The sequence below is a fragment of the Lonchura striata genome, chromosome 4A, assembly GCF_050655825.1.
Source record: "Lonchura striata isolate lonStrDom1 chromosome 4A, ASM5065582v1, whole genome shotgun sequence".
Classification (NCBI taxonomy): Eukaryota; Metazoa; Chordata; class Aves; order Passeriformes; family Estrildidae; genus Lonchura; species Lonchura striata.
In genome coordinates, this window is record NC_140742.1 from 3,936,511 (window position 1) to 3,949,248 (window position 12,738).

Consider the following 12,738-nt stretch of genomic DNA (forward strand, 5'->3'; position numbering starts at 1 on the left):
ATAAACAGGAGCTGGTAAGGAAATAAGCACTGTGCCTTTGACCCGGGAATTAAAATAAAGAGAGAACAGGTGATCACTAAATTCCACCTGACTCAAACCAGCCTTCAGCCCCATGTTTTGAGAAGGGAAACTTTCAGCTGTTTTCACTTTTCAAAGTTCAGAATCTGGAGCATACAATAATTAGGAAAATGTTTAATACCAACCCACCCTCTTTATTAAGTCATTTCTTCAAGTATTTTTAATAGTGCAAAATACTGGTTTGCATTAGTACAGTTACTATGGGAATTCACAGTCCAAAAAAAATCTTAAAAGATTTCCAAAGTCAAACAAAAAACTTTTTAATACTGTATTTTTAGCAAGAACATTTTTAACAAAGAATGTGTACTTTAACTTAATATGGTACAACAGAGAAACCATACTTAAAAGTTTCCATTATCTAACACTCTACTGCATATTCATTTTTCCATCTTAAAAGACCAAAAGCCAAGCTGAACTGAGCATTAAAAAAAAAGCATCAATTATAATCCTCATATTACATCAGCTATTAGGGTTTAGCTCACACTTTTGAATCGGTCATCTAATGAAAGGACAATTTTTACATCGTTCTTTTAAAAAATGTACACACATTTCTTTTTAAAACGTAATATATATCGAGTATCTGCTTCAGTAAACAAAGCTTAATTTATAAACACAATCGAAACAGCTCCATGTTGAACAGTTTCAGTGATAAACTGGACTTGTATGATGTACAGCCAGTGAGGACCATTGTGGCTTAAAATCATTGTGCCATTGCTATTCAGTAATAGCCACCTCCTAAGGAAAAAAAAAAGTTATTTTTTGGGGCGGGGTGGGGAGGGGAAATAATTGATGTATGTGCTTAAAAATACTAAAACTCCTTTCTATCTCCAGGGACCTAAAAATGATCTGTTGTGACAGGCTTGGTTTGGTATGGTAAGCTTGTAAAAAGTCTCAGTATTTCTTAATACGGCAGTTTTCAATGCAGCAACAGTAAATTGCTTGAAATTGTCCTTCAAGTTTCATGCTACAAATCCTGTTCCTCACACGGTACTGAAGGCATCAAAGGTTGGAAGGGACATTTCTCAGGAACTATGTAGTCTTCAAATAGTGGTCATTAGACATTTTTTCAGCAATAGGTGGTTCCTTCAGTACATAATGGTCGGCTTGATGTATGTTCTGTTTTCTGGAGGGAAACAAAAAAGAAGAAAAAAAGTCAATTGTACAGTTGACCATTTGATAATTAACTGACACTTAGGTGGTTTCTTCACTTGGTTGTGGATTTTTTTTTCCCTCAAGGCAAACGAGCAGATCTAAAAGTAATATAAATGAAACTGCCCATCGCGTGTGCAAGTTTTGTGCAGGGAAAGGGTGACAACACCTGGCCATGCCCTCAAGAAAGGACAAAGACACACCACGACCTGCCCTGGTGTTTGTCAGCAATGGCTCAGGACAGGCTGCAAACACTCTGATTTGGATTTTATTCCTTTAAGGTATTTTTTTTAATCAAACAGTCCTTTTCTCCCAAAGGCAGCAAGTGTTGGATTGCTGCCTCCCTGGGACAGAGCAGGGACAAGGCACCAGCTTTAGCACACACCCTTGGCACTGCACAAAACCTGCCAGGGAACAGGGTGTTAAAACTGCACTGCTTTCAGAAAATGTAAATCAGGATCTGTTCTTGGAAAACTGTTCTCTCATTCAGAAACCACCACGTTTCTCTTAAAATTCTATTTCTTTATTTAGACAACGAAGCAGAAAAGCACTTCATAAAAATATTCCTAGTTATAGTACCTATCAACTGTGATTTTTCACATTAAGCAACTTTAAGCCCAGAGAAAAAATAAATATTGAAATGCCCACAGAAACTGAAGCTAACAAGAATCCATATTCCTGCTCATTATACAATGAATCATGAATCCACCCAGCTAAATCTGCAAGAACTGATCTGGAAGATGATAGCAAAATGATAATATGGAGCAGCATTTTGTATAATGTTGACATCTCTCCCATGACTGTTTTACATACGCCAATACCGAGCACTCCTAAGGAACGAACAAGTATTGACCTGCAAACTGACACTGATCCTTGGAGCAATCTCCAAGTTTGCCACATTTCAATTTCAAAATGCATTTCAGCTATAATATGAGTGATTTATCATTTAGCAGTAGCTGTCAAAGTAACCTCCTAGATAAAACAAAAACATCTGGAACCATAAACAGAGGAGAGCAGTAGCTGAATTTTAATCCAAATCCGACATGTTCACTTCATTAGGAACAGGAAACAGCTAATTAGTAATTGAATGTTTTGTGGTTTTAAGGAGGCTCAGACTCTCCAAACTGAGATGATTTAATACGTATTTTGGATGTAAGCACAAATAAAGATCACAAGAGCCAGAGACATAACAACTCCAGAGGGATGTTTGGGAGCCTCCAAAGAAAGAAATAAAATTAGTTTCAGGCCATTGGCTGATGAAAATTCTTGTTTTAAACCTGGTGGGGAATTACTAAAGCCTGGGGAGGTTCAGCAGAAATGCCAGGATTGAGCAGTGTAGGGTTTGTTTGTGGTTTGGGCTTTTTTCTCCTTTTTCTCATGATCATCAGGAAGCTGCACATGGCTTCTTCCTAGTGGAGGCTGTTCTTTGTGTTCTTAATAAATTCTAAGTATTATTTTTTTAAATTAAGGTAAGATGAGGACATTGAGGGTACTGTGGGCAGACTAAACTTTGGAACAGGTTTCCATATTTCCTTCCAACCCCTTTTATTTCTCAAGGAAAGTTCAATGGAAGTATCTAGAACACCCATAAGAGAGAAAAGTAAATGCCACATCTCAAGCCCAGTGCAGCCACCCAGGAGACATCACTGATCAGTGAACAGAAAGTGCACAGTTAAGCCTTTCCTTTTTTCTAACACCCTCAGTTGTTCTCCAGAAATTAAAATACTTTTTTTTGTTGCTGTGCAATAAACTGAATTTCATGGCATTAACCACGTCACACAGCAATCACCTCTGAGGAATTAACGTGTTGGGAGCAGCTGTGCCCCCACTTACACAGGAAAGACAATGTGATGTTGTCAAATTAATCTTTTCTGGAGAATATTCACCATCTCCTCAGTGCAGCTGACTGCATGCTATAGACCATTTTATAGTACTTTACTGTATTATATAGCAAAGATTTGAATAAATCTGTGTGCAATAAATGTATTCTTTTATCAGGTTTATCCCTTAATCAAATATTCATTTATGTGGGCTTCATTCTATTAAAAAACGAAATTATACAAAGGTGAGCAAAAGCGTAGATTTACAGTAGTTTAAAGCCTAATCTCATTCTCTAGGGGTAATACTGACAATATAAAAACTGTATAAATGATATTCCCTAACACTAAATATGCTTATGAGCCCCCTGTGCATGTTACACTGCTTTACAGCCTACAGAGCAATGCATGACTGGCTTAATAAGCAAGACATTTAGAAAGGAGGTTTTTTTCCCCTTCACAATGTATAAGACAAGTAAAGACCTCTGAGTTTCTTGGTGTGCCAGAGTCTGTGTTAGTAAATGGAATTTTCCCTCAGGATGGTGTTTTCCTCCTTGAGTTGTTAGCCCAGGGTAGGTGCAGCTCTTTCACTCTTTTTAGCCACAATACCATCCTTTATCTTTTTCTTCCAAGGTTTTAATGGGTGCATAAAGGACAAATCCAAAGCAAATAATCATCATCTCCATATTTATTCAGGTTTAATTTTTTTTCCCCAGCTTATTCCACATCTCTGAATTTTCTGAATCCTTTGTTTGTAAGATCTCTAGTTTAAATCAGGAATTTAGCTTTATTTCCCTAAACTACTTTAAAACAAAACAAGTGTCCAACTGCACAGGAGATGAGCTCCCCACCCTTCCCAGGCTGGGTAAACAGCACCTCAGTTAGATCAGAGCCAAGCTCAGCTTTGGAGGAAGCAACACATGGGAAATGCAATACAGTAACAATAAATTAATTTGCAAAGATGGGGCTAATTAGTTTGAACCAGTGTCTTACTTTGTACAAAGAAAAAAATGAGAAAAAAATCAGTTTGCTTCTCCAAAGGATCACATACCTCAGAAAAAGCCTCTTTCCATACAGCCCTTGGCAGACAGGAGTGCTTCCTGCCTGGAAGGGGAATGAACCCAGGCCCTGCTTGTGGGTAAGGACCAGAGCAATGACCAAAATTCAGCAAATGTCTCTTCACTACCATGAAAAGGAGATGGGCCTGGGCTGATCATTCAGCTAAATGACAAGTAAAAAATTAGCTGTCCAGTAAAACTTCTCTTTTATCTGCAAATATCCTTCCAACTGAGCAGAGAGAGGGCAGGGCACAGCTCCCTCTTGACCCAGGAAGAACATGGTCAATAAATGCTGGTTCTGTAGCAGCAGTACCAACAAATCCTGGTTTGTTTTCATCTCTCCCACTTTCCTACAGCCTCTCTCCACCTCTGCAGAGGTGCAGATATGATATCAGAGGTGCCCTCTCTGATCTTTCAAGCTGGCTGAGCCCAGGGTGTGGCAGCAGCTCTCTGGCCACGGGGAGCAGGCACAGACTTTCTCAGGATTTTCCTGGGAAAAGCAGAGAAGAGAATCAAAACAATTATTATCTCTGCTCCTTGTTGTTCTCATGTGGAATGTATTCTAGAGATTGTTTACCCAAGGTGATTGCTTGATTAGCTTCTGGTGATGGTGTTTAGATTCAATGACCAATCAGATGCACAGCTGTGCCAGGTGTCTCAGGAGAGAGTCACCAGTTGTTCTTGTTAGTTAGTTAGGTGTTAGTGAGAACTCTTGCTACTGTAATACAGAAATATAATACACTATAAGATGAGATGATAAAACAATTGATCTAGCCTTCTGAACCATGGAGTCAATGCTAATTACTACCCAGCTGAGGACCTGCAGCAACACCAGGGCATCTCTCAGGACTGGTACCAAAACCTCTCCTTCCCTCAGGACTGCAGAGCTGCTCACCCACAGAGCTGCTGGGCAGGAGCTTCTTCCCCTCTCATTTTGTGAGTAAAGCAGCTGAGTGGACCCTGTCAAATATTTCCCATTCCTGGTGAGCCCCTGCTGGGGTAGCTCTGAGCTGCACGTGGCCGTGTGGCCATGGAGTGACAGTCTGGGAACTGCACAGGAGCTTTGAAGGAGCTTTTCCAGGAGCTCTGCCATGACAGCACGAGACAGCTACCAGGGGTTCAGTAATTCCTCCAGAGCAGGACACGCTCTAGGGAGAGAACACAGCTTGGGCAGGAGGGAGAACAACAGACCTGAGACTCAGCTAAAGCAGCTTGGGTTTGACAACTCACTGCTTGGATCAGAACACCAATGAACTGAAGCCCAGTCCATGATAAACCCCAAAATACATTCCAAACTACACCAGTCCTTTATCTTTGACAAAGAAATAAAATGTTATTCACATGTTAAATTAAAAAAAAAAAAGTTATTCATGGTAATCCCAGAGTTTTTTGTGCTGAATCTCTGCCAAGTTATGTGACAAACAAAAGCAGCAGCAGACCTGGGTCACCCTCCTGTTACAGGCACAGTGAAGTACATTTTCACCTCAGGAAAGCCTGCCTGCCTATGCTGCTGCCTCCTTCCTGAAATTTTATTTTTTTGTAAATTGTTGTTATCAAGTATTACTGTAACATCCACTTTTTAAGATTTTAAGCTAACATTGCTTTGCTGATTGTTCCACTATCCCCTAACAATGAAATATTGTAATACAAAAGTTAACTAAGGTATAAACATGCAAAAGGAGAAGTCTCCCCGCGATCATAAAATGATGTTATTTTCTGTTCAGCAGTTCATGTTACTGCTGTTCATGCTAATTAATTAAAGGAGCTGTTGCTGTAATGTGCAAACAGGGAATCTGAGAAACTGAGAGGGCTTTTAGGTCTCAGAGTGAAGTTAAGTCAATCTGGGCGCGGGCAATCAAATGTAATGAAATCACTTGTCAGTGCTAAGCTTGCAAAAACTGTGAAGTTTGACTAGGGAGTAAAAGGATTATAATTAGATTTCCAATAGGATAATAACTAAATGGCAGAAAGCAGTAAAGAGAAAATATTACTTTGTTAGCTAATGGTGCTGCTGTTCGGTTTTAGTTTTTATCAGCACACTTGTAGTTGTGCTAATTTAATTTGCTTTTATCAGCAAAAATGCACTACTCGAATGGTACTTGAATGTCATTTGCAAAAATCATTGATCTGAAGGTGCACTTAATGACACCCAGTATGTTTATTTTATGTGGAAGGGAGATTGGCTGATAAAATGGTTGATGCACTGTGGTGCTGGCCCAGGAGTGAGTGGTGGAAGGAGGAGCAGGAGGGTGTCTGAGTGCTCATCACCTGCTCTGCAACCACCACTGATCTCCTCTGCCTGCTAAAAACCTCCCAGCTCCAGCTCTCAACTACATCTGGGATATGGAGCATTACACTGTAAAGCTCAAAAAAGTTTTGTCTCATCTGCATGAAATTTCTGTTCAATTAATATACAAAGCAGAGGGAAAATGAGTCAACTAAATGGAAAAGATTTATAATGCAGATCAGAAACTCAGTACATGAACAGCTTGTGTTAATAAAATCATTTTAAGAAATGAGCATAAAATATGATATGACTTAATCACTGTGAAAGGTGGCTGTGCAGTAGTTCTGTAATTTTCCTTTAAACCGTCTTAAGGAGATACTGGCAGTGGAACTAATTGAATTTCAAAGGAAAAGCACTGTGTGAATGATAGATTTCTGTCCAGCAGAGCTATTGACAACAGAAAAAGAAAGCTCTGTATTGATGCTAAAGCTTTTTTTTCTGAGCAACTGAGAGAGATTTTGGAGGCCTGGAAACAGCTTTGTATTAGGGACATGTATTTTGCCCCTTCCTCCTCCCAGGGCCCAAAAAACAAAGGCAGCAAATGACAGGGGCAGTGAGGGAGTGTGCTCGAATTGTCAGAGCTGCAGCAGCAATAGGAGCTGTCAGGGACACGAATGGTTATCAAAGGGAAAGGGAAGAAAAAGTTATTACAGTATCAGCATAAATAAAAATGAAAGAGACGGTGCTACAGGACAGGAACACTTTGAAATCTAAACAAGTTCCACAGAGAGCTCTCCAGAAAGCTTTTTATCAGCTGAGAGTGACCAAGGGGCTCAGCTCCTCACAGCTCCACACAAGCAGGATTTCCAAGCCAGGGGGTCAGGGCAGAAAAGGGAAGGGACTGGGAGGGACAGGGACACTTAACCCAGGGAATATCCAGCTCTCCCCTTGGCCATGCTTAACAAAAACTTCCTGAGCCAAAACCTCTCGTAACTGAAGGGATGATGTAGTTGGGATCAGATTGAAAGGAAAAAAACAAGAAAGAACTCGACAACAAACAAAAATGGTGAAACAAAAATGGTGAAAATCACAAGGCTTTCCTGTTTATTAAATTACATAAACTACTATAAATTTCTCTTGATTCCTTCAGGCAAGTAAATGGTCATTGGAAGTGGCTGTGCATCACCTTCCTCCCAGTATTTTTACTCATTTTTGATGTAAAGACACATTTGAGCTAGGTGTGATGGTTTTTCTTCAACTGAAAACTGAAATTACCTTTCTCTTCTTTACCAGAGTCTGCCCAGATGCACCTTTGACTCTCAGAGTTCTCTGGAAGAGCACTGAGCACTCCTCTCAGCAGGTACCATGAGCAGATCAGATATGTAAAGAACATTTTGCTCATCAAATTTAAATACATGTGTCCCAAACGCTCATCCAATATTTTGACTATTTCTGGCAGCAGCAATTTTCCAATTGCAATATTTAGAGCACAGCTCTCATTATATGTGCACATATATATACACACACATATGTCAGATGTATATATCTGCATTACAATAAAGCTGTGATTCTCCATCTCTGTAATACAGAGCATATGAATCTAAAATCACAAGAAGAGACAGCAGTAAAAATATTTGAAAGCTTTTCTGTAAGGATGACAGATGGACGACAGATGCATACCAGAGGTATGCAAGTCAAACCTTCCCCAGCTGAAGAGAAATACTCGAGTGAGGTTTGTGTCTCAAAGTGCACTGCAGCCCTTCTCCTGTCTGCACAAACTGCCTTTAGTTGCCACAGCACAGGGGATTTTTGCACATTACCATCCCATGATGCAGGAGAAAGGGTGGGATTGCTCTAAGAAGCAGCAGCTCTTTGGAAGAGGCAGCTGTTTGCAGGCTGCCAGCACAGAACTGAGTGGTCTGGAATGAACACGGCACAGGACTGAAGGGAGGAAGACTCTACAAGCTGGACTTTCATCAGAGAATTTCAATGTTCAAATTGCTCAGAGAAGATTTTATCACAGGTGACTGGATTTTCTGTGTGGCTCAAAAAGGCTTCCAAGAGGAATGGGAATATCCCTTGGGAATATCCCCGTGTCTCAGCTCCCCCAAAGGAGGATTTCACAATTCCTCACATCCCAGACCTCAGCCAGCACTCATTTCCTGCTCTTTGGGAAGCACTCAGACCATACCTGGAGGTGCTGCACTTACACACAGCCACACAGTGAAGGAAAAGTAGCACCAGATAGCTGCCCATAATGTGAACATGGCTTTTCTTTTTCACTTATTGTTCATGCATTTTATGAAAACATCTGCAATCTTGATAGGTAGGTAAAGACCAGAGGTAAAATATTTCAAATCATAAATCATATGTGAAACCCCTTTTGAAGTAAGGGCATATGTTTTGGTAGATAAATATCAGTTTTAAAACAAATACCACCTCTAAATCACCTCAGCTAAATAGCACCTCTACTTAAAGTTAATTTCTGATCTTGTAAAGTACTGTTCTTGCAAAGGTTTTCTGTATCAAACAGGAAAACAAACTGAAATTCTGTAATTTACATTTATCTTAAATCATGAAAAGAGATATAAAAATGATTTTACTTAATATTTAATGACAAGCACACAAGTAAGGAGCTGTGGTACATACTGCACCTTGCATGGCTGCACTGTCATGTTGGGTTCCGTTGTGTTCTATTTCCATATCTGGGATTCCAGCATCTGAAAGATGGGAGACTGAAGATTAATACATTCCCCTTTGCCCCTCTCTCAGGCATCTTTAGAAAAATATTTATAGCAAACTAGGGTGCTCTCCAAGTTAACATGGTCTTGCATAAAACATTTGGTCTTCATAGAATTTTCAGTAGTAAATTGTTTCCAAAATGTGCAAACATTACTGGTCTCACAGTGAATTATTTTTAATGTGCTTCACATTTCTCTGACGATCAGATAATAACCAACACGTGGTAATAATATGTCTGCAAAATCCTCTTGGAGAATGAGGGCATTTGACACATGAAAAATAGAAGTTGAAATTCAACTGTGATAATATTAAACTACACTGACTCTTGTGTATAGCCAGATACCCCCAAATTACAGAGTTGAAGAATATAGCCAGTGCCAGCAACAGTTTTGGGGTGTGTGTATCAGTTTGTGCGAGTGCATGTTACAGATAAGAACTGTGCAAATTGCATTTCCAGCCTCAGCTCGGGATGTGTGAGCATGTGTTACCACCCAAACCGAAATTACAGCTGTCATATTATGTGAAGTATTTCCAGATCTCTGAGAAGAGCTTTCCAAAGAGGACTGTGCTCTTTTTTTTTTCCCCAAGTTGAGAAGGAGTCTCATGACACTCACTTTGGACCTGTTTAATTTCATGTTGGTGATCCCTCTGTCTGCACAGTCCTTGGGGTGGGGGTGGGGGCTCCAACACCCCAGGGTGTTACGGGAACAGATGCCACGATCCACCTTGTGCCAACAAGGATTAGCATGAAGGGGATGTGATTTGAATCCATGGCACCTCAAATCCTGAAGAAACATCTGCTTCCCTTATCACACAGCCCTTAGAAATTACAGGAAGGAAAAACCCACACCTGAAAGGAAGCTGTGTATACAGTTTGGGGGTTTTTCTGTCCAAAAGCCTGCTTCTGGACTTTCTCAAGCAGGGAATAATTGCACTGCTGCTTTCACAGATCCCCTCAGCTCAGTGTCAGGATCTGTCACAGAGGTGATGCTTTGCTGGTGACCCTGCAGTAACTGAGCCCTGAGTGAAAGCAAGGCAGCCCTGAGAAGTACAGCCCTTACAGGAGAGCAATAGCTCAGCAATAAATGTGCAAATGAAATCCATGTAATGTGTGCATATATAGCTCTATAAATGTATATGTGATAAAAAAGCAGTATTTTCACATACACATTTTTTTCCTTATAAAATTACAAGTGACTGCTATTCTGCAGGGTTTCACTTACTGAGATTCCTGTTCTGAAAGCAAGTGCAGGGCACTGACCTATCAATCTGAAAAGGTTCTTTCTTCTCAAACCCTTCAGAATACACGTATATACCAAAAATGACAAAGTCATCTGTAACTAATAACAGCATCTGTTAAATGAGACAGACTGTCAGAGTTAAATTAAAAATACTCAGAATAGCCCTTCACATTTTGTTGTCATAAAATTGTACCTGCAATTAAATTGTGGATTAAGATGCTAATGAGCTACCTGATTTGCATGTGCAATCAGATTAGCATGTAAATATCAGCTTCTTGCAGGCACTAACATATATATGACTACCTGAGTGCGCCTGCAAATCAAACTGCTGCAGCCAGGCCCACACTAGCAGATGTAAAGGTGTGTTAATCACACTGCTGGAATGTTGGTATCCCTGGATTTGTGGCTTCCAGAACTGCTGGGTGCTCCTGGCTGGTGTGTGAGCAGCAGCTGCTTCCCTGCAGTGGCAGCACCCAGAGGAGTGACCTTGCAGCACATCAGGATTTTAGCTTTTTTCTGACTTTCCTCTCAAGGTGCTGGTTCTGTCTGTGGGATCTAGTCTGGGCATTTGTCTGATCCAGTAGAAGTGGTGGAGAAATTTTTTTTGCTGGCTCCGGCCATCCACTCTCCCTGGTCACTGTCCCCACCCCGGTGTGACTGGGGCTGTGAATCCACACCTGGATCCCCCTGGCACTGCCAGTGCTCCAGGGACAGCAGCCAGTCCCTGCTTCCAGGATGTGCAGGGCTACGGATGAGAGGATGCCTCTGAGAGATGCTGCTCTCATTCTCAGTTTGTATCCCTTGGGTGCCCCAGATAAATCACAGCTCCCATCTCCTGCAGAGCACTGCTGTGCCAGGGCACACACACAGCCTTGCCCTGGCTTTAGACAACAGTGTGGGCAGCTCTCACAGCTGAGAAGCCAAATTCATTATTTTTGCTCAGCAGTCAGGCAGTTTTTGCACTCTGCAGTCTCTAGCAGTGCCCAAAGCAGGCAGCACAAATTAACACACCACAGGACACCTGAATGCAGCAGGGACTGAACGTCACTCTGATTCCTGAGCCTCTGCAGAGGCTCCAGGTAGGGATGCACAGACTGAACCTTAGCTGCAGAACCTGAAATTAATTAAATCTCAACTAGGTTCAATCTTAAGCATTCAAACCAAAGCTCTAAAGTTTGGCTAGAACCATCTTAAGCACAAAAGGCAAATCATTCCAGAACTTAATTCTAATAAACTTAAGTTCTGGTAGCCAGAACTTAATCACTGTTTAGGAGATGAACTGATTTGCTTTTGTTTCACAAGAATATTTGGGAAGTGTTCAAAACCCAGTCAGCTCTGAAAGCTGATACATATTTAACAAACTTAATAGGTCCTGAGGCTGAGCAAACTTCAGCCAAACGGCTTTTGAAATGAAGCTCAGCAGTTCTAAAAATGAATCTGCTGGGAGAGAAGAGTTCACAGAACCTTATAGGAACCAAATTTCACATTGTCTTAGCTGGCACTGTAACAGATTTCTCTATAATATATTCAGCATTTCTTGTCATCTCTGTGTAAACTGCTCTGTCTGTTTCTCTAGTTGCAGACTTATTTATTTTTTTAATTCTCGACCCAGAGCACATAGCCTGAAATAGATTTTTCATTATTTCAGGAAAGAATTGTGGGGGTTTATTCTGAAATTTTCTCACTCAATCAAACATCATTTTAAGCTGACTGTGAAAGGCCAACTAAGACATTACCATTTAACATCCTGAGACCGTCACCTGATGTGGCCTGTTTCAGAGCCTGTTCCACTTGTTCTCTTCTCTTGGATTCAAATTCCAAAGCTTCCTGCAATTTTCTCTTTGCCTTCTTCTCTTTCTTCAAGCGTTTTTGAATTGTGGCTGAAATATCAATACAGTGTAAGAATGGTTGTCAGGGCACAGTTAGCAGATGATGGAGACAGTAAGAAATTAGTTTATGTACATATTCAAAGGTGCAGTTCTAGCTCAAGACCCCTATGACAATAAGGATGGGCATGTGGTGGTGAGCTGAAGGACAAACAATTCTGAGGATGCTGGTTATTGGTGAAATTCTCTCTCAAGTCAGGAGCCATCAAAGACTGTGAATGACTTGAAGATTTTGGTGAGTTAACTGGAATTCAGGAGGGGGAACACTGTGCTGTCCTAAGGAGCTAAGTTTTGTTTTACAGAAATACACAGTCCCATCACACTTGGGTGATGCAACATTTCTGGACACCCACTGCAATTTAACAGCTTCAGCAGGATTTACTGACCCCTCACAACTTGACTGAGAGGTGCCCTTTGGTGCCTCTAAGTGAGACCTGGCACTGCAGACAGTTCCACACTCCCAATTTCCATTCAAAAAGCACAGGAAAGCTAGGACTTGGCACCTACACTTTGGATCTTATCTAGTTTTATCTTTATGAT

At 40.8% G+C, this 12,738-nt stretch overlaps 1 protein-coding gene across 7 annotated transcripts in view; it reads right to left on the bottom strand.

Moving 5' to 3' along the window:
• Positions 1–322: 322 nt before the first annotated feature.
• Positions 323–12,738, bottom strand: part of DACH2 (dachshund family transcription factor 2) — a 247,375-nt gene continuing 234,959 nt past the window's right edge. For 2 of the 7 annotated variants that reach the window (XM_021531417.4, XM_085570458.1), the window contains exons 10-12: positions 12,049–12,192; positions 8,984–9,049; positions 323–1,201 (exon numbers count right to left, since the gene is read on the bottom strand). In XM_021531417.4, coding sequence (XP_021387092.1) covers positions 1,164–1,201; positions 8,984–9,049; positions 12,049–12,192 — 248 coding nt within the window. In that variant the 3' untranslated portion in view covers positions 323–1,163. Of the gene's footprint in view, positions 1,202–8,978; positions 9,050–12,048; positions 12,193–12,738 lie in introns of all 7 variants that reach the window. The other 5 variants (XM_021531418.4, XM_085570460.1, XM_085570457.1 and 2 more) reach the window with 3 other exon arrangements.